Source organism: Muscardinus avellanarius (genome assembly GCF_963383645.1).
Source record: "Muscardinus avellanarius genome assembly, chromosome: 10".
Taxonomy (NCBI): Eukaryota; Metazoa; Chordata; class Mammalia; order Rodentia; family Gliridae; genus Muscardinus; species Muscardinus avellanarius.
Window position 1 is genome coordinate 12,866,418 of NC_137796.1, and position 22,238 is coordinate 12,888,655.

General features: G+C 43.1%; 1 protein-coding gene across 1 annotated transcript in view; it reads left to right on the top strand.

Moving 5' to 3' along the window:
• The window catches only part of SF3B3 (splicing factor 3b subunit 3), a gene marked incomplete at both ends in the record, with an annotated part of 52,149 nt that overhangs the window by 17,600 nt on the left and 12,311 nt on the right, over positions 1–22,238 (top strand). Inside the window, 8 exons of the mRNA XM_080702602.1 lie at positions 3,398–3,470; positions 10,291–10,442; positions 11,865–12,020; positions 13,143–13,298; positions 13,821–13,964; positions 15,222–15,344; positions 17,160–17,314; positions 21,620–21,794. Coding sequence (XP_080558728.1) covers positions 3,398–3,470; positions 10,291–10,442; positions 11,865–12,020; positions 13,143–13,298; positions 13,821–13,964; positions 15,222–15,344; positions 17,160–17,314; positions 21,620–21,794 — 1,134 coding nt within the window. The remainder of the gene's footprint in view (positions 1–3,397; positions 3,471–10,290; positions 10,443–11,864; positions 12,021–13,142; positions 13,299–13,820; positions 13,965–15,221; positions 15,345–17,159; positions 17,315–21,619; positions 21,795–22,238) is intronic.

Here is a 22,238-nt window from a genome sequence, read left to right on the forward strand (position 1 = left end):
TTCTGGCTTCACTAGTTGTGATACAGAAATTTACATGAAACACTACTCTTTTATTTTTTTTTCTTCTGTCGTGTGTGTGTGTGTGTGTGTGTGTGTGTGTGTGTGTGTGTGTATAGTACTGGAGATTGAACCCAGGGGCACTCTACTATTGATCTACATATCAACTCTTTTTTCTTTTGGGGGATGGAACCCAGGGGCATTTGACCTTCACCCTACACCCTCTGCCCTATTTTTTTATTTATTTTGGTGGTACTGGGGTTCCTGGAAACCCTTCTACCTCTGGGCTACACTCCCAGACCTATTTTATATTTTTTATTTGGAAGCAGGGTCTCTTAAGCCAGCACAGCTGGCTTCGAACCTGCGAGATCCTCCTGTCTCCACCTCCCAAGCGCAGGGATCACAAGCTTGTATTACCACATCTGGCTTTATTCTTTATTTTGAAACAGGGTGTCACTAAGTTGCGGAGGGCCTCACTAAATAGCTGAGGCTGCCCAAGAGAACCAGGATTCTCCAGTCTTAGTCTCCTGAATGCTGGGATTACAAGCATGTGCCACCATGCCTGGCTACAGATTTGTTGTTGTTGCTTTTTTTTTTTTTTTTTTTTTTTTTTTTTGGTGGTGCTGGGGGTGTAATCCAGTGGCTTTTCTACCTCTGGTCTATACTCCCAGACCTATTTTATACTTTATTTGGAAACAGGGTCTCACTAAGTTGTCGAGAGCCTCACTTGGTAGCTGAGGATGTGCGTAAACCGTGATCCTTTGTCTTAGCCTCCTGAATGCTGGATTACACGTGTGTGCCGCCACGCCCGGCTTTCTATTTTATTTTTATTTTGAAACAGGGTCTCATTAGGGTGGTGAGTCTCATTACTTGCTAAAACTGTCCTCAAATCTACAATTCTCTTGTCTCAGCCTCTCAACTATTGTAATTACAGGCATCTGCCACCATGCCCAGCTCTCAGCCTTTTAAAAAAAATCTTATTTCAAACTTGTGATTCTCTTGCCCTAGCTTATGAAGTAGCTGGGATTACAGATGTTTACCACTGTGTCTGGATGAATTTGAAAATTTTATTTTATTTCAAGAAAGGTTAATCAGAAGTCTCACTATTTGTTGAGGTTGTCTGTGAATCTATGATCCTTCTGTTTCGGCCTCCCAAGTACTGGGATTACAGTTGTACAACACCACTTCTTGCTGAATTTATAGATTTTCTAGCTGCCAAAAGTTGTACCAGTTCACCAAATTTTCAGTGACCTAGACCCAATTTAGATCCATAGATTTTGTTTGTGTTTGTTTTGTCACTAGTGATTGGGCACAGGGTCATTCTGATTCCAAAGTATATCCCCAGCCCTTTTTATTTTTTATTTTGAAACAGTCTTGCTAAATTGCTGGAGCTTGCCCCAATACCCACTTTAGAGCCCTAGTTCTTGATTATTTACTGCTCATTGGATTCTAATGAGCATCTGATGAATACCACACACATAATGTATTACTACATATATGTTAATGCATTTATGCTGTAACTGAATTTGGTGTGTACTGTCAGAGATAAAGGATTCTAGAATCACTTTTTGGCCAGGCATAGTAGGGCATGACTGTAATCCCAGTACTTAAAAGGCTGAGACAGGAGAATTGGAGGTCATCCTCAGTAACTTCATGAGATCCTCAGCAACTTAGCAAGATTGTGTTTCAATATTTAAAAAAATAATTAAGACGGCTTAGGGGGGAGCTGGACATGATGGCAAACACCTATAATCCCAGTACTTGGGACACTGAGACAGGAAGATTGCAGGTTCAAGACAAGCTTCAGCCACATAGTAATCTTTATTTCAAAAACAAAATATAAAAGGGATTGAGGATGTATTGCAGAGATGAATGCCCCGGGTTTAATCTCTATTACCAAAAAAAAAATCTTTTTAAATTCTTTCCCACCCTTACTTCAGATTAATAGATCTTTGTTGTATACAGAAGTATTTTTAAGTTCTTGAACATTTGCTGGTTTTTCTGTGTTCTCTTTGACTATATTATGGACTGAGTGAGTACAGGGAGGTAACCATCAGTTTTACATTTAGTGATTGAGTGGCATATGTGGCATTTACATTTTACTGATGATGAAGTTAGGTCTTTCTGATATTTTTAATAAGAATGTGCCTTCCTTGGCCAAGTGTGGTGCCACATGCTTGTAATCCCAGTACTTGGGAGGCTTAGACAGCAGGATTGCCAAATTTGCAGCCAGCCTCAGCTACTTTGGTCCTCCACAAACTAAGTGAGACCTATTTCAAGATAAAGAATAAAAGCCGGGTGTGGTGGCGCACGCTTGTAATCCCAGCATTTGGGAGGCTGAGACTGGAGGATTGCGGTTTGCGGACAGCCTCAGCTACTTAGGCCCTCTGCAATTCAGTGAGATCCTGTTTCAAAATAAAGAGTAAAAATTTGGACAGGGGGTGTAGCTCGGAGGTAGAATGTCCAAGGGTTCCATTCCCAGACCTGCAAAAAAAAAATAGGGCCGGGGTGTTGTTCAGAGGTAGAATGCCCCTGTGTTTAGTCCCCAGTTCCACAAAAAAAGAAAAGAATATATCTTTGTTGTATGTACCTGAGTTCTTTTTATTAGATATGATTATATAGTACGATGTATTAAACTATTGAGTTTATCTTTGATATTTTGTGTACTCTCATGTTTGAAAATGTATAGGACATTTGAAGATTATTGACTTCATCCTTAAGGTTGAATTTTGTGAGTACACAGGGAGAGATTTTTGCCAGACAAGAGGGTAAGGGGATATTTTTCCTAAAGGTTGTGGCATTTGAATTAGTCCATCAGGAGAGATGGAATTTAACCTTTATGGAAGCTAGGAAAAGAAATGGGGTTGAATTTAGATGCCCTTTGGCATTTCAAGTGGTTATTGCTTTGAGGATTTAGGCATGACATACCCTCTCCCCTCCTACAAAAAAGATGATTTGTCTATAACAATTGTTCTCTTAAGCATTTTATAATTTTTTTGATAAAAGTTCATTATGAGGAGGCTGGTCGTGGTGGTGCATGCTTGTAATATTTAGGAGGCTGAGACAGGATTGTGGGTTGGCAGCCAGTCTCAGCTATTTAATGAGAATTTCTGCAACTTTAGTGAGACTTTCAAAATAAAGAATTAAAAAAAGGGGGGACTGGGGATAGAGCTTAGGTAGATGCCCCTGCATTCAGTCCTCAGTACTGCAAAAAAAAAGTTACGGAGACTGCTAGTACCTCTGGCGTTTTGGTTCTTTTTTCATTGCACAGTCCCATCCTTTTAACCCAGCATACAGTGTGAGCACTTCCTGTGCCTTTGGGACTTTATTATCTAGCATGATATGCCAGTAGCTGAGCTGCATGCTCACTGTATCTGTGGCTTGCCTCCTCTCCTGTTAGGTGTCGGAAATGGCCGTTTCTGAGCTACCCGGTAACCCCAATGCTGTGTGGACAGTACGCCGTCACATTGAAGGTAAGCATCCCTTTCCCAGCAGTCAAGATGAGGGCTTGGCGGGCACTGACATAGAAGACTCAGAGGCTGCTTCTGTAACAGATTATCTCCTCTAACACCATATACTGTTAACTTCTGGCCCGACACTATTTTTGAGGCTATCTAATCAGAATGGCCTCATCTGCTACTTTTATGCAAGTGGGGAGGGCGGTTGTTGGTTACACTCATAAACATTTCAGTATCATGGAGCTGTTGTGTATGATTTTCCTTGCCTTTATAAAGGCACTGGTTTAATCTGTATCAGAGGTAGGAGGAAAAGTTATGGTGTTTTCTTCAGCCTTGTTCTCTTACTATGCTTCAACCACAGTGAAATTCAAGGTGGTGGTGTTGGAATGAATGGATTTGATAAGGCTCATTAATTGGTCAGTTCTTTCTGTGCTGGAGCAAAGCAGAGATTGAATGGACTCAGAACTTGAAAATAAGGAAAGGAGGAGTGGGGAAGGAGAAGGGAGTCTGAGGTTCTGGATGAAAACGGCCCCCCAGCCTGAGGCTTAGAAAGTAACGTGGAAATGCCTAGCTCTGCAGCAGCAGGAAGTCTTGTCACAATTGGATTTCAGTCTCACACAAATAAAACTCAGTACTTCTTTTCCTTTTGTTCACTTTCCAGCTGTTAGGTCATTTCTGTTCTGAGACCTCTTTTCCCTCAAGAATGTGGGACTGGTGAGTAAGCTCACCCTGACCAGCAGCCAGAGCTCTTTCGAGAACACAGTTGTTATTCTGCTTGATATTTAGATGTTGTAGTTGTGTGGGGCAAGTTTTAGAGAGCTAGGAAATGTGTAGGAAGCAAACCAGTATTAAGAGAATGCTACACAATTTTTGTGGATTTCATTTTTATAGCAGCTATTAGAATCAAGTAAGTTTGAGTTGAGCTGGGCATGGTGGCGCACGCTTGTAATCCCAGCTTTTGGAAGGCGGAGACCAGAGGCGGAGATCGCGGTTCCTGGACAGCCTTAGCTACTTAGCGAGGCCTTTTGCAACTCAGCGAGACCCGGTTTCAAAAATAAAAAGAAAGCTGGGCGTGGTGACGCACACTTGTAATCCCAGCATTCGTGAGGCTGAGACCAGAGGATTGCGGTTCGCGGATAGCCTCAGCTACTTAGGCCCTCTGCAACTCGGTGAGACCCGGTTTAAAAATAAAGAATATAAAATAGGGCAGGAGCTGTAGCTCGGAGGTCAGATGCCCCTGGGTTCCATCTCCAGACCTGCAAAAAATAAAAATAAAAATAAAAAAAAAAATAAAAAGAATAAAAAATTAGGGCTGCGGTGTCTCTCAGAGGTAAAATGCCCCTGGGTTTCATCCCCAGTACCACAGGGGGGAAAAAAACAAAAAAACAAATGTTCAAAGAAAGAGGGGATATTTGTAGGCCCGTTTTAGCTGAGAAGATATAATTTTTTTAATGTTCATGCTGTTACATAATGAAAGAGGCTGGTCACTGTTGGTATTCATCTTTAGCTTGGTTGCTTATTTTTTGTTTTTTTGTTTGTGAGGGGTACTGGGGATGGAACTCAGGGGCTTTCTGCCTCTGAACTATATCCCCAGCCCTTTTTATTTTGAGACAGGGTCTCACTACTTTGCTGAGGCTGTCCTCAAATCTGCGATCCTCTTGTCTCAGCTTCCCAAGTACTGGGATTACAGGCATGTGTCACCACGCCTTACCTTGTTAGTGGTTTGTTGATGTGGTGATGCATACCTATAATCTCAGTAGTTGGGAGGCTGAGACAGGAGGATCACAGGTTTGAGGACAGCCTCAGAAACTTGGGAAGGCCCTCTGCAACTTAGTGAGGCCGTGTTTCAAAACAAAAATAAATGAAATGGGATGGAAGGTGTTGCTCAAAGGTACAGTGCCCCTGAGCTTGATCCCCAGCACCACAAATACCAAAACAAAAAGTTACTGAGCTGTTGAGGGGCTCACTAAGTTGCTGAGGCTGACCTTGAACCTGCAGCCTTCCTATCCACCTCTCGAGTGTACCTTGATTACAGACATGTACCACCATTCCTGGCTGAGTTATTCTTACTTTATGAAGAGGACAGAAAGTCCCAAGGGATGACTTACAATAATGTGTGTGTGTGTGTGTGTACGCGCGTGCACGCATGTGCGTGATACTGGGGTTTGAAACCAGCGACATTATCTCCAAGCTATATTTCCAGCCCTCTTTTAAGGTGGAACCCAGAGGCATTCTACCTCTGAGCTATACTCCTAGGCCTATTTTTTATTCTTTATTTTGAAACAAGGTCTCACTGAGTTGCAAAGGCCTCACTAAGTAGCTGTGTAGCTGAGGCTGTCCACGAACCTATGGTCCTCCTGTCTCAGCTTTCCAAATGCTGAGATTACAAGCATGCACCACCACGCCCAGCTTCCAGCCCTATTTTTTATTCTTAAATTTGAAACAGGTCTCACTAAGTTGTGGAGGGCCTAAGTAGCTGTGGCTGGACCTGCGATGCTCCTGTCTTAGCCTACCAAGTACTGGGATTACAAGCATGTGCCACCATGCCCGGCCTAAATTCTACAGTTACATGTACCTTCGAATGCCCACCATATATTTAGAGGAATTAGCATAGAACCCCTGCTTTAGAGGACTGCAAGGAGCTGCTGTGGCTCAGTGTTAGAGCGCTTGCCTAGCATTTGCAAAGCTCTGGGTTCAGTCCTCATCCCTGCAAAACAAAAGACAAGGGCACAAATAAGTTTGTAGAAGGGTACTGAGAGGGGGAATGGGCCTATGTTTGAGGATCACGGAAGGCTCTGTGGAGAGAAAATATAAGTTAGTGATAGGCAGTGTATTGTATGATGGAATGAACATGTATTTGAAAAATTTTTGTCCTCCTAAATATCTAAGCCTGTGAAAGGGCTTATTCTGATGGATTTTAATCTTTTATGTACTATGGTCTGAACAGTCACCCGCCAAAACATTTTGGGTTCTATCTGTTCATTTTCTTTCCAGATTTCTCAAGTTACTGTTGAGCTTTCCTCTGTCCACACATGCTGCAGTCTCCAGGCAAATACTAACCTTGGCTGGTACTTGGTGATGCATACTACCAATACCAAGCCTTTTTTTCTCTTCCACAGGTGGCTGGTGAAGGTGCTGATCACCACAGGTGTGTACCTACTGTTAGGGTCTACTGTGGGGTCTTATAGTTCACCCAGGGAGAGGGACCTGCACAGAGTATTGACACGGTGTCTCAGCAGTACCCTTACATTTGGACGTCGATGTGCATTATCGTTACACACCCATCTGCTATGTCAGCTGGTGTGTGGCAGGAATCAGCTTCTCTACTTTCACTCCCAGATTCTGGAAACAACTAATTTTCTTTTAATAAGCTGAATATCCTTGAAGTTGACCGTCCCAGGTGTTCTGACTGAAAGTTCAAGACCTGGAGAATGCTTTTGAATATATTTAGGATTGTGCTGAGCCAAGTAAGCACCAGGTACTGTGGATATGAAGTGAGAATAAGATACAGGAGGCTTACGTCATCTGGAGTGCGCTGCTAGATTCTAAGGCAAGGGAAATAGAAGAGTAAAGCATTCCCGCATTTGGGCCTCTTCAGCAGTGCTCAGATAGGTAGACTGAGACCCAAGGATACCATCTCATAGTCTTGAGAGATTCTCCACTGTGATATGAATTATGTTCAATCCCCTAGGGGAAAAAAAGAACATGAATAAGTTCATAGTTTCTAGTCATTTACCTTGCCTGAAGCTTGATTTCAACTCTCAGTGCCAACCCTCGAACATAAGAGTTAACTGCTCTGCTGCAGGCCTTCCTTACTGGAGAATGGAAGGGGTTGAGGTTAACGGTGTGATTAGTATTCACAGCATAATATAAGTTGGGGAAATCTGTGATGAACATCAGCTTTTAAGCTGGGTGTGGTGGCGCATACCTGTAATCCCAGTACTTGAGAGACTGAGACAGGAAGATCAGAGATTTGTGGCCAGTGTTGGCAACCAAGGCCCTCTGCAACTTAGACCCTATTTCAAAATAAAAAATAAAAATAGGGCTCAGGTTGTAGAGTTAAAACCCCTGGGCCCAATCCCCAGTACCACAGGGGGAAGAAAGAAAATCAGCTTATAAACACTCCTTGGTTGTTGAATTGTCTAGCCAGTGGTTGACCCTGTTTGAGTTGACTGAACATCTCTGTGTCTGACTAGTCTGGGTCTTTGGTCAAAGGGAAGGTGCACATGCACTCCTTTTCCTCCTTTTCCCCATTTTCTTGTCAGTCAGAAGTTGAATAGTCACTTCTGGAATTGTCTTTTTGTCTCATTTATTGAAGCAAAAGACTGGAAATTGTTGCTAGTGAGAGCCCTTTGTTCTTTGGCTTTAGTTTGCACCCACATAGTTTTAGTAATGGGAACAATGGGAAACGATGTAAGCAGTTTCTGATATTATAAACAGGCATTTCCAGTTTAAAAACAGAGCCGAAGTAAAGATTCTGAGTTGGTGTTGTGGAGATGGATTTTGGTTTTGTTGTGGGCTATTAAGACCTCCATTTCAGTGACAGACATGTCACTACTCAATTTGGGAACAGTACTTATAAAGCTGTTTCATAAGATGTCCCCAAAGCATTTGATAAATGTTGACAATTAGAATAATCAAAAGCCAGCTGGGCATGGTGGCACATGCTTGTAATTCCAGCATTTGGGAGGCTGAGACTGGAGGATCACGGTTCATGGACAGCCTCAGGTACTTAGTGAGAACCTGTTTAGAAATAAAGAATAAAAAATAGGGCAGGGGGTGTAGCTCAGAGGTCGAATGCCCCTGGGTTTAATCCCCAGACCTGCCCCCCCCCTCCAAAAATAAAAAGGAATAATAAAAAACCAAGTTATCAGCTGGGTGTAGTGATGCACGCCTATACTGAGTAAACAGAAGGATCTCAAGTTCAAGGCCTGCTTTGTTACTTAGAACTTGTTTCAAAATAAAAATAATAAAATGGGTTGGGGATGTAGCTCAGTGACAGCACTTGCTTAGGATGTGTGAGGTCCTGGATTCGACCTCCAGTGCCTCAAAATAAATAAGTTGTAAGTATCTTATCTGGTGATACTTATGATTTGGAAATTGAACCCATCTGTGGATTCCTGGTCTTAGAGTTTGAGCAGAACTATTGGGGAAAGATTTTCAATTCTTGCTTTTTAGCTCCCCTTGTACATGCACATTATTTGCTGAAATAGAAGTTTTGCCAAATACTACTTACCTCTATTTTGTGAAGCAGTCTGTTACAAAGTACCTATGAATATCATCACATTGATTTTGTCTTGCTGATAGATCAGAACACTGCTATAGGCCATACCAATGACATGTCTTCACTTAACTCTATAAAGAATGTGAATTTTGCCGGGCGTGGTGGCGCACGCTTGTAATCCCCGTGCTTGGGAGGCAGAGACAGGAGGATCGCGCAGGTTCGAAGCCAGCCGCGCTAGTTTAGGAGACCCTGTTTCGAAAAATAAAATAGGTCTGGGAGTGTAGCCCGGAGATTGACGGGCTTCCAGGAACCCCAGTACCACCAAAAAAAAAAAAAAAAGAATGTGAATTTTGTCAAATCTAGGAACTTTAGTTCAGCCAAAACTCATTTGCAGCAATCAAAACCAAAAATGTGTTCCTGGCGTGGGGTCAGCCAGCCCTCTGGTTATTCAGGCAAACCGGGTCCTTTAGCTGCTGTTGCTAGGAGTGAGGCACCCTCATATTTAGTGCCTTGTTTTATTATTCTCTTCCTTGTTTACCTGATTGCTGGGTAAAGGGGACAAAGGGGGGAGTTGATATAAAAATTTAAGTATGTGGGGGTAAAATCTCAACACTTATTTAAAAAACAAAATGTGCCTTTATTCAACGTTGATGAACCTTAATGCCAAACATCATGGATGTGGGGGACACAAACTGTTTTACACTGTAGAGAGTATGATATGGGGAATAGACTTAACTGTGAGATCTACAGGGGAAAGTTCTGGGGTTGTCTGTATACCTCAGGTCTCTCATTAGTGTTTGTGTATTGGACTACATTTCATTTTGTAAAGCAAATCCTAATAGGATTGCTCATGACCACTGGATTGTTGCATTTTTAAGTAATGGAAAATCAGAGGGGTCAAAGACTAACGATATAAACACCCCTTCCCCATTTCCTGGTTATCTCGTGTTTTTACATTATTCCCAGTGAGACCGGGATTCCCAGTTTCCAACCCTAGAATGACTTAATCTCATGGAAGTTTAATCCTGTTTTATTCATTAGAGTTTATGCTGTTACATTAGATTCTTTTAGAAGAAGTTAGGGGTGGTTCCTAGTTTTAAGGACTCTTATTAAGAATAAGTTGTGATTGGCAATTGGCTCTAACACACATATATAACAGTATTCAAAATTTCCTCGTAGCCAGGTGTGGTGGCACATGCTTGTGATTTCAGTGCTTGGGAGGCTGAGACAGGAGGATCACAGGGTCGAAGACAGTCTCGGCAACTAAGCAAGACCCTGTAGGGCTGGGGATATAGCCCAGAGGTAGAAGGGTCCTGGGTTCTACCCCCAGTGCTACACAGAGAGGCAAAAAAAAATTTCCTCGTGCTTCTGATTCCTTTGCTTTGTCCTCTCATTTCTCTAGCAAGTGCCTCAGGAAAATAGTAGTTTTCAGACATGTTAGGAGAAATCATTCATACTCGGTGTGTTTAGGCTATATTACGACCCTCATTTATGTTTGGGGGGAGAGAGAACACTGCAAACAGAAGTGCCTTGAAAGGTTTCTTAGTGTTTCATTTGGCTTTGTGATCTAGTGAGTTCTTAGCTAACCGACTCCTTTCTTTCCTTTTCTAGATGAATTCGATGCCTACATCATTGTGTCTTTCGTTAATGCCACCCTTGTGCTCTCTATCGGAGAAACTGTGGAAGAAGTGACTGACTCCGGGTTCTTGGGCACCACCCCGACCTTGTCCTGCTCCTTGCTAGGAGACGATGCCTTGGTTCAGGTGAGGACTCTCAGTGCCTGCGGACCTGCTTAGCTTGTTCTGTCCTTTCGTTGCTCGCTGTGGTGTAGGCTGCTGTGTTCCTCTTTCTACCCTCACTTGCCAAAATGCCTTAGGGAAGGGACTTACTATTTTATGAACTTAAATTGCACTAAAAATTGGGTCTAAGGATTTTTTTCCAACTTAACTATTCACTTGGAGAATTTTGGGAATACCATTTCTTCTCAGTTTGCCATTTCTAAAATAATTGTTACAGAGCCCATCACTGCTGCTATCATCTCTGTTAAAAAATAAATAAATAAATAAAATAAAATAGTTTTGTTTATGTCTGTGACACTGGGAATTGAACTCCAGGGGCATTCTTCCACTGAGCTATGTCCTCAGCCCCTTTTACTTTTTAAGACAGGGTCTTGCTAAGTTGCTTAGGCTGGCCTTCAACTTGTGATACTCTTGCCTTAGCCTCCCAAGACACTGGGGTTATAGGTATGTCCCACTGTGCTCGGCTATTAAAGATTTTTCATGTATTTTACATGTATTTTGGTACTGGGGATTGAACCCAGGGGCAGTCTACCTCCCTAGCCCTATTCATTCATTCATTCATCTTTGTAGTACTGAGGATTGAACCCACAGGCATGTACCTCCAAGCTACACCCTCAACTCTTTGTTTTTATTTGGAAACAGGGTCTCGCTGAGTTTTATAGGACCTCACTAAGTAGCCGAGGCTGGCCCTGAACCTGCGATCCTCCTGTCTCAGCCTCCCACGTACTGCGATTATAAGTGTGCGTTACCATACCCAGCTGTAAATGATCTTTGAGCTTGTTTGAAGTAGACATTGCAAACATCATCTTTTTGTTTATTGTTTTCATTTTTGTGGTACTGAGGATTGAACCCAGAGGCCTTCTACCTCCAAGCTACACCCTCAGCCCAATTTTATTTCTTATTTGGAAACAGGATCTCACTAGGCTGCTGAGAGCCTTGCCAAGTTGCCGAGACTGACTTTGAACCTGCAATCCTCTTGTCTCAGCTACCCAAATACTGGGATTATAGGTGTGCACCACCACTCCTGGCTAAACTTGAACTTTAAAAAATTGAACTTAGCCAGGCATGGTGGCACATTACTGTAATGGATTCAGTACTTGTAAGGCTGAGATAGGAGAATCACAGGTTTGAGGACAGCCTCAGCAACATAGTGAGACTCTTGAAACTGTTTCAAAACAAACAAAAAAGGGCTAAAGGTAGAATGCCCCTGAGTTTAATCCTCAATATCCCCAAAATAAAAATAAAAAAATGCACTTGTCTGGGTTTTACTAATTCTATCTGGTGCCTCGGGTGCATGCAGTAGCTCTGGGTCCAGCAGCTATGAGGCTCATTCTGAATATCGAGTCAGATAGCTCAAGTCAGCTTGCTTGCTTTTTCTGAGTCTAGGTGTATCCAGATGGCATTCGGCACATCCGAGCAGACAAGAGAGTCAATGAGTGGAAGACCCCTGGGAAGAAAACAATCGTGAAGTGTGCAGTGAACCAGCGGCAAGTGGTGATTGCCCTGACCGGAGGAGAGCTGGTCTATTTTGAGATGGACCCGGTATGTTATTTTATGACTTCTATGGGACGTAGTGTGGGTCCAGAGGTAGAGATGGGAATTGTCATCTAGGAATCTAGATTATATTCACAAGGAAGTGGGGAATGAAAATGTCCACAAACGCATCCGTTTTAGAGGGGAAAGAACCAGTAAGTTGGTATTTGATTCTGCTTGGAGTTGGGGATCTTCCCCTTAGTGAAGCGCTTGCTCCTTTTGCACTTGATACTCTACTTTTCCACAAGTATTCGGCATAGCTTATTTTTCTGCCATCTGAATTCAGTTGGGAAATTTTCTTTTGCTCTTTAGGTATGCTAAACTAGCTGTCTTGGGCTCAAAGTCTCTCGCAGGGTTGAGATTTCTTTGGTTTGGTGCTGGGGATTAAGGTTTCTTTGTTTTCAACCATCATGTTCCCACGGTATTCTCATAAAGAGATTAAAGAGGTTTATTTAATTCTGTTGGCTGAGAAGTAGTATGGCATAAAAGATTTGGTACATTGAGCTTGCCAAATGTCTCTTGGTTCTCTTGTCACCTGGAAACATAATTTTGGTTGTTTTTTGCCTCGTTTCCGTATATGGGACCTTGGGTTGGAAATGTTCTTGGTCATTAAATAAGAATAGTAAGCCAGGCGTGGTGGTGCACGCTTGTAATCCCCGCGCTTGGGAGGCGGAGACAGGAGGATCGCCCTGGTTCGGAGCCAGCCTTGCTGGCTTAAGAGACCCTGTTTCCAAATAAAATATAAAATAGGTCTGGGGGTGTAGCCCGGAGGTGGAAGGGCTTCCAGGAGCCCCAGTACCATAAATTAAATAAATAAATAAATAAGAATAGTAAGGAGTGAGCGTGGTGGCTCACGCTTGTAATCTCAGCATTTGTGAGGCTGAGACAGGAGGAGCACGGTTTGTGGACAGCTTCAGCTACTTAGCGAGGCCCTTTGCAACTCAGTGAGATCCTGTGTCAAAATTTAGATTAAAAATTAGGGCTGGTGGTGTAGCCCTGAGGTAGAATGCTCCTGTGTTCCATCCCCATACTGCAAAATAATAAATAGTAAGGGTAACAGCCTTCCTTCCTGGGTCCAGGGTTTTGGGGTGAATTGGACCATCTCTGTGACCTCTGCCTTTCCGCCTGTAGTCAGGACAGCTGAACGAGTACACAGAGCGGAAAGAAATGTCGGCAGATGTGGTGTGCATGAGTCTGGCCAATGTGCCCCCTGGAGAGCAGCGATCTCGCTTCCTGGCAGTGGGACTGGTGGACAACACTGTGAGAATCATCTCCCTGGATCCTTCAGTAAGTGACACACTCATTGTCGGGCATCTTCTGGTTGGACCCTGAGCCAGGGCTTGGACTCACATCTGTACCTGCTGCTTTTGTTTCCCCCTTGGTTTGTGGTGCTGGGTATTGAACATAGGGCCCCATGTGTGTCCTCTCCCACTGAGCTGCACCTTTGCCCCTGTACCTACTGCACTGTCTTGTGCTGTGGTTTGAGGATATTTGTCTGAGAATGCTGTTTTCTTTGGCATAAACCTCATCCTTTTATAGTTAAAAACCCAAGGCCGATTGAAAAGAAGGAATTGTACTTGCTCTAAGTCCTTAGATGGTTGTCAGGAAGTTGTGCCTTGCTTGTTTACTTTTACCATTACCCACTTAGGCAAAAAGAAAAAAGCAAGATTTCCCTGTAACAACTTTAAGGTTTTCCTTTCCTTAAAGTTTTTCCTTCATTCCTGGCACTAGATTTCTTTGGGTATGTTTTTCCTAAATTGGTCATTTCCTGTATCTTCATGATTTTCTCTTCTCTCCTTTCATCCCCAGGACTGTTTGCAACCTCTGAGCATGCAGGCTCTCCCAGCACAGCCTGAGTCCTTGTGCATTGTGGAAATGGGTGGGACTGAGAAGCAGGATGAGCTGGGTGAGAGGGGATCTATTGGCTTCCTGTACCTGAACATTGGGCTGCAGGTAAGAGACTGGCCTGCTGGTGTCAGGCCTTCTATAGGCTTCACATCCTCCTTTACCCAGTGCTGGCATTTTGGAATGTTCCCAGGTGTAGGTGGGCGTGGTGGTACGCGCTTGTAATCCCAGCATTTGGGAGGCTGAGACAGGAGGATCGCGGTTCATGGACAGCCTCAGCTACTTAGTGAGGCTCTCCGCAACTCAGACCCTGTTTCAAAATAAAAAATAGGGCAGAGGGAGGGTGTAGCTCGGAGGTCGATTGCCCCTGGGTTCCATCAGCAGACCTGCAAAAAAAAAAAAAGAAAGAAATGCAAAGTGAGCCACATGTGTAAGTTTTCTAGTAGCCACCAAAAAGAACAGATGAAGATAGTTCTATAGTTCTAATGTTTTATTTATCCCTGTGTCAATATAAAAAATTACTGAGATATTTTACTTTCATACTAAATGTTTGAGATTTCATGTTTGGCTGTAGGAATGCCAAGTGCAGACCAGGAAATTTATGAGATTCAGATTTAATTTTTTAGGGGAAGGCAGGAAGAGTTCTGAGGTGGTGACGTTAACTCTGGTGCATAACAGGAGGATCACGCAGGTTCGAAGTCAGCCTTGCTGGCTTAAGAGACCCTGTTTCCAAACAAAAATATAAAATAGGTCTGGGAGTGTAGCCCAGAAGTAGAAGGGTTTCCAGGAACCCCAGTACCACCAAAAAAAAAAAATAAATAAAATAAATAAATAAATAAATAAATAAATAAATAAATGCCATAATCAGTAGACCTTATTTTTCATAAATGTGGATCTATCCTAAAATTGTAAAGCAGAGTTTAACGTGTAGTTAAAAAATTTACAGGAAGCTGGACATGGTGATACATGCTTGTAATCTTAGCATTTGGGAGGCCCAAGAGGATCCTTCATGGTTTGCTTCTTAGTGAGCCCCTTTGCAACTGAGTGAGACCTTGTTTCAAAATAAAGAATAAAAAAATAGGGCTGGGGGTATAGCTCAGAGGTAGAATGCCCCTGGGTTTTATCCCCAGTACTGCAAAAGAAAAAAAGGTTTTTTTTTCCCGGATATAAGTGAAAAATTAGTGTTTAACAAATATTTGAACTAATAGTGATTTAGTGAGGATGAGTGAATGTCTGGTGGTTTGGAATTTTTTAAATCAAGTAATTTCCTTTTTGTTCTAAAAGTAGGAAAGGGAGTTTTCTTGTCATATCCAATAAGCTTCCATGTAAGTAGGCTTCACCCACCGTTCCTCTCTTTTTGTTTAGAACGGTGTGCTGCTGAGAACTGTCCTAGATCCTGTCACTGGGGACCTGTCGGACACCCGCACCAGATATCTGGGATCCCGGCCTGTGAAGCTATTTCGAGTCCGGATGCAAGGCCAGGAAGCCGTAAGTAATCATTTGGGAGACAGGCAGCACATCTGGATGTTGGAAAGAGCTGAGAAAAATCCCTTTGTTCTCTGAGCATTACTTTCACTACTTTACCAGTGTGGGGTTGCTTTGACATTGGCTCTGCATGGAGTGGTTTCCTTGGTGGTAGGAAGTCCTGGGTCCCTTAACCCAGAGCTTCCAGCAGAGGGTCCATGGCTCTGTGCTGTGATTTGGTTTTAGGGAGATTGGGGTATTGATTCCTCTAGGCTTCTGGCTGGTAAGTAGGGCTAGGGCACTGCTTCTGTCGAGTTTACCCCAGGCTTAACTAGTCATGAGATTGGGAAACATTGTATCCTATGTAGTTAAGAATACTAGTTTGCTGGGCCCAGTACTTGAGAAGGTGAGATAGGAAGATCACAGGTTTGAAGCCAGCTCAGCAACCTCGTGAGACCCTATTTCAAAATAAAAATGGGGCTGAGGGTATATCTCAGAGGTAAAATGTCCCCGAATTTAATCCCCAATACCATCACCAAAAGTACTCATGATTGAACCCAGGGGCATATTATCAACTGAGCTATACTCTGACCCTTTATATTTTTTATTTGATTGTTTTATTTACTTTTTGGTGGTACTGGGAATTGAACCCAGGGGTATTCTGCCTCCAAGCTACACACCTCAGCCCTACTTTATTTTTATTTGGAAACAGGGTCACTAAGTTGCTGAGGTTAGCTTCGAACCCAAGATCCTCTTGTCTCAGCCTTCCTAGTACTAGGATTATAGGCATGTACTACCACTCCTCCAGCTTATGGGAGTTTCTAAATGCTATCTCTTTTTTTTTTTTTTTTTTTCTTTTTTCCCTTTTCTGTGGTGCTTGTTAGGATACGAACCCAGGGGCATATACCTCCAGGTTACACTCCCAGCCTAATTTTATTTTTTATTTCTTATTTGGAAACAGGGTCTGAGTAGGTTCCTGAGAGCCTCACTAAGTTGCTGAGGCTGACTTTGAACCTGTAACAATTCTCCTGTGTCGGCCTCCCAAGTCCTGGGATTACTAGTGTGTACCACCACACCAGGTCCTAAAGGTTATTTAATTCTTGCTGCTCAGGCTAGAGATTGAGTTTAGTGGCAGAGTGCTTTCTTAGCATGACTGAAGCCTGGGTTCAATCGTAGAATTGCAAAAAAATAAATAATAATAATATTCTTGCAGCTGTCCAGCCTTGTGATGGCATTTATGTTTTATACATGTGGGAACAGGCTCATGAGAGAGAATGATTAGTCTTAGGCCATGTGGCTAGTAGCCCATGCTTTTAGCATGCTGGCATAGCATGCAAGAGGAGACATACTGCCTCCTCTTTTCCAAGATCACCTTTTAAAAGAGCTCCAAAAATTTTTCAGTATATTGAATTGACTCTGATGGCAGATGCCTGTAGTCATAGTATTTGGGAGGCTGAGACAAGGGGATCATGGGTAGGATCAAAAGGCCAGCCCCAGCAACTTAGTAAGATTTAGTAAAACCCACTTTAAAAATAAAAAGGGATGGAGGCTGAGACAGGATTGATCGCACAGGTTCAAAGCCAGCCTCAGCTACTGAGTGAGGCTCTTGGCAACTTAGTGAGACCGTTTCCAAATAAAATAGAAAATAGGTCTGGGAGTATAGCCTGGAGGTACAAAGCCTCTAGGTTCCACCCCCAGTGCCACCAAAAAAGTAAAAAATATATTAAAAGGGATGGGTGTGTAGCTTGAAAGTAGAATGCCCAAAAAAATCCATAGGGTATTGAAAATGGTCACTATAGACGCTCTCCCCAAGCATATTGCATGTGTTTTTCTTCGCAGGTATTGGCCATGTCGAGCCGCTCATGGTTGAGCTATTCATACCAGTCTCGCTTCCATCTCACTCCCCTGTCTTATGAGACCCTGGAGTTTGCCTCTGGCTTTGCCTCTGAACAGTGTCCTGAGGGCATTGTGGCCATCTCCACCAACACTTTGAGGTGAGTAAATCCCAGATTTGGAGTGCAGTGGGGGCCTTTCTACGTTGGAAGAGGTTGTGGAGATAAAGCAGAGAGCCAGCTCTTCGCCATGTGATCAGCATGTTGCAACTGAAACCTTTGGGCTTATGATTTAAGCCAGGTTTCTGTGTGGAGTTGAAGCTTCTGTTTAGACATTCAGGGCCAAGATTTAATACTTAGCAGTATAATTCAGTCTTCAGATTGATGATCCTCCCATGACCCTCTGGACGGGCAAAGTTATTGATTAGGGAGTTTTGTGTTTGGGGTGGGGGTAATGGGTATTGAATCCCAGAGGCATTCTATCTCTGAGCTACATTCTCAGCCCTATTTTATTCTTTATTCTGAAACAGAGTCTCACGAAGTTATGGAGGGGTTCGCAAGTTGCTAAGGCTAGCTTCGAACCTTTGATCCTCCTGTCTCAGCCTCCCACATACTGGGATTAGAAGCATGCCCCACCACACCTGGCTTTGAATTAGTTCTTTTTTTGTTTTTATTTTTGGCCGTAGCAGGGTTGGAACGCAGGGGCATTGTACCTCCGAGATACAACCCTAGCCCCATTTTTAGTCTTATTTTTTAAACAGGGCCTCACTGAGTTGTAAAGGGCCTTGCTAAGTAACTGAGTAGCTGGGATTACAGGTATATGCCACTGTAACTAGAGTGTGTGTGTGTGGGGGGGGTTGTGGTGCTGGGGATGGAACCCAGAGGCTTTTTACCTTCGGGCTATACTCCCAGACCTATTTTCTATTTGGAAACAGGGTCTAAGTTGCTGAGCACCTCACTAAGTAGCTGAGGCTGGTTTCAAACCTTTGTGTTACTCCCGTCTCAGCCTCCTAAGTGCAGGGATTACAAGTGTGCACCACCACGCCCGGATATTTTATCTTATTTTTTGTGGTACTGGAGATTGAACCTAGGGGTATTCTGCTTCTGAGCTCTATCCCCAGCCCTATTTGATTTTTTTTTTTTTTTTAAAGTTTGAAATAGTCTCACTGGGTTGCTGAGGCTGGCCTTGAACCTGTGATCCTTCTCTCTCCTCCCAAGTGCTGGGATTATAGGAGTGCACCATCTTGCTTGGCTTATTGTTTGTTTGTTTGTTTGTTTGTTTGTTTAGGTATTGGGGATCAAACCCAGAGGCATTCTACCTCTTGAGTTAAACTCCCAGCACCCCCCCCCTTCAAACAGTCTAAGTTGCCAAGGGCCTCCTTGAATTGCTGAAGCTAGCTGTGAACCTGCAGTCTTCTGTCTCACCCTCCCAAGTACTGGGATTACTTTTAATCTTTATTGTTGAGACAGTGTCTTACTGAATTGTGAAGGGCTCACTAAGTACTCCTCCAGTCTCCTCCTCCCTAATGCTGGGATTACAAGCGTGTGCCATCATGACCCGCTCTCCATTATTTTTTATTTTGAAATAGGTTCTTGCTAAGTTGCTGGGGCTTTCAGTCTGCCATCCTCCCATCTCAGCCTTCCAGATACTGGGATGTTTTGGGTCAAAGAAACTGTCATGTCTTGGTTATATCTATTGGTTGTTCACAATAAATGTAGCATAGCCTCTTGATAAATTATTCACTCTTGTTTAATAAATGAAGTTATTTCTTTGCAACAACTTTTGAAACATCTTTGTCCAGTAACTTGGATCTCCTTGCATTCCTTTTATTTTTTTTTGTACTGGGAATTGAGCTGTACCATCAGCCCTTTTTCTTTTTTGTTTTGAAGCAGGGTCCTGCTAAGTTGTTGAGAGTCTCCCTAAACTGAAGGCTGGTCTTGAACCTGTGATCCTTCTATCTCAGCCTCTGAAGTACTCCTGGCTTTTTTTTTTTTTTTTTTTTTTTTAATCACCTGCCCTTGGACTGTTTTTTCCACTTATCTCTCTTAAATTTTCTTCTTGGCTGCATTCATGGTCCCTAACTCCTGAATTCCTATATATTTAGATAGTCTTGTCTCCACAAACTTCAGTTTCCTAGCAGGAAATTTTTTTCTCCAAAACACTCAACAGCAAGCCGGGTGTGGTGGCGCATGCTTGTAATCCCGCGCTTGCGAGGCTGAGACAGGAGATGGCGCAGGTTTGAAGCCAGCCTCAGCTACCTAGTGAGGCTCTCAGCAACTTAGTAAGACCCTGTTTCCAAATAAAATATTTTTTAAAAAACAGGGCTGAGAGTATAGGCCAGAGGTAGAAAGCCCCTGGGTTCCACCTCCAGTACCACCAAAAAAAAAAATCAACAGGGACCAGGTATCTGGGGTCCTCAGTCCAGATGCAAAACCACGTGTATACTTAGGGAGGGCCACTGTGTGAAGACAGCTAAAGCAAGAGTACTTGAGCTGGGCGTGGTGGTGCCCACCTCTCATTCTAGTACTTTGGGAGACTGAAACAAGAGGATGACAGTTTCATGGCCAGCTTTTGCAATTTAATTTGTTTTAAAATAAATAAACTAGGGCTGGGAACATAGTTCAGAGGTAGAGGTCAATCTCCAATACCACAACATGCACACACAAAAAAAGCAAGAGTTCTTGGGGGTATTTTAAAAAGCAGTGTTTAGCCGAGTGTGGTGGCGCTTGCTCCCAGTACTTGGGAGAGTGAGACAGAAATCCTGCGGGTTTGAGAACAAGACCCAGCAAGTAATAAGACTCTCATCAATCTAGTAAGACCCTCTTTCAAAATAAAATGGGGCTGGGGGTGTAACTTGGTAGAATTCTTGGATTCACCTGGTACTACAGTAAACAAACAGCAGTGTTTATTTCACTTACTGTCACTTACTGTCAGAACCAATCATTTCTGCTTCTTGGCCATTAGGAGTAATGCTACCATAAATATTCATGTATGAATTTTTGTCTGCATGTGAGTTTTTCTTTTTCTTTGAAATATACCTGTAAGAATAGAATTGAGAGATCAAATGGTAATGTTTAACTTTTTGAGGAACTGCCAGATGGCTTCTCAAAATGGCTCTGTGTACCACTTTACCATTTCTACAAGCCAAGGTGGGAAGGTTCCGGTTTCTCTGTGGTCTCTCGGATGCTTGTTTTATGGCTTTGGTTCCAGCCATTTTGGTAGGTGTTAGTTGGCGTTGTGGTTTCGGTTTGTACTTCTCTTGGGGCTCGTGGTGCTCACTGAGCATACTTGCCTGTGTGTATTGGCTGTTCTCTGGAGTGATGTCTGTTTAAATCACTGCCCATTTTTTAGATTGGGTTATTGATTGTCCTTTTGATGTTGGGTTGTGTTAGTCAGCTTTCCGTTGGTATAACAAGTCATTTGGCTCACAGTTTTAGAGGTTCCAATCAATGTCCGTTGGCCCATTGCTTTGGCCCTGTGGTCAAGCAGGTTATCCTGGCATGAGCATGTGTCAGGGCAAAACCGCTTATATTACAAGCCAGGGAGCTAAGAGTGAGGGAGAGGCTGGGGTCCCACAGTTCCCTTCCTTGGTATGTTCCTCGTGACCACCTTCAGCTTCCACCACCTCATAGCTCATACTGAGGATCAAGCCTTTTAACACGTGCCTTTCAAATATCCAAAATGTAGCAAATTGTAAAAACTCTTTAGAGCTAGATAAAAGGTCTTGTCAGACACATGATTTGAACATTTTTTATTATTTTACATGTTGTCCTTCACTTTTATAGCAGTAGTAGTTGGTATTGAACCCAGGGGCATTTACCATCAAGCTATACCCTGAACACTTTTTATTTTTTATTGTTTGTACAGGATCTTGCTAGGTTGCTGAGGCTCTTCAACCTGTGATACTCCTGTTTCAGCCTCCCAAGTACTGGGATCATAGGTGTGCACCACCATGCCCAGCTATATTTCATGTTCTTATGGTGTCCTTTATAGCACAGAATGAATGCTAGTTTTTTGTTTTAGTGGTACTAGGGATTGAACCCAGGGGCATGTGCTACTGTGGCTGACTGAAAATATTTAAATTCTGAGTAAACTTTTCATCATTAGAGATTAAGTAGCTGTATATTTTGTATATATTGGTGCATTGTAATTGTACATGATAGTGACATTCATAGTGGTAAATATGCACATAACACTACTTGATCTGTTTTTTTGTTTTTTTGTTTTTTAGCTTGGGGTTGAACCTGGAGACATCCTACCTCTGAGCTGCAGCCCTTTTTATTTTTTATTTTGTAACAGGAACAAGGTCTCGCTAGGTTAAGAGTCTTGCAGGCAGCCCGCAAGACTGCACAGTGGCAGCATGCGCGCATTGGCATTGTGTTTGCTGCGATTGATCATGTTCCGTTTCAACACCGGTTTCTAGGTCCTGAGTGAGCCTCTTTACTTACTCTTCCTTTTTGTCGTAGGATTTTGGCATTAGAGAAGCTTGGTGCTGTCTTCAATCAAGTAGCCTTTCCACTGCAGTACACACCCAGGAAATTTGTCATCCACCCTGAGAGTAACAACCTTATCATCATTGAGACGGACCACAATGCCTACACGGAGGCCACGAAAGCTCAGAGAAAGCAGCAGATGGCAGAGGTGACAAGTCTGACCTCCGGGGTTCCGTTAAAAGGCGTGCATGCGAACCTATGTGGGAAAATCAGTCTTTGACCCAGGACTAATAGGCTGAACTGAGCTATTGGAATTTTGCTCCCTCTCTGGCACAGTGTTCTTCAGTCCTTGAGCTTCCAAAATGGGTTATATTTTCCTGGTTTTGAGCCCAGAGGAAACAGTTTTCAGATTTCCCACATCAGCTCTTTCCAGAAACCACTTCCCAGCTAGAACCAAAAAGCCTCAACCATGTAGAACTGAAACATCCTGAGAGGAGATGAGTAGTCTTAGGGGGAATCAGGTGGGCTAGATAGAAACATGGGGGCTTAAGTGTAGCTGACAGTATCTGGGTTTCTAGCTAATGATCTTCCCTCATCCCCTTGTCTGTACATCTCTACTTGGGAAATCCTAGTGTGGAATGACAGGCTTTGC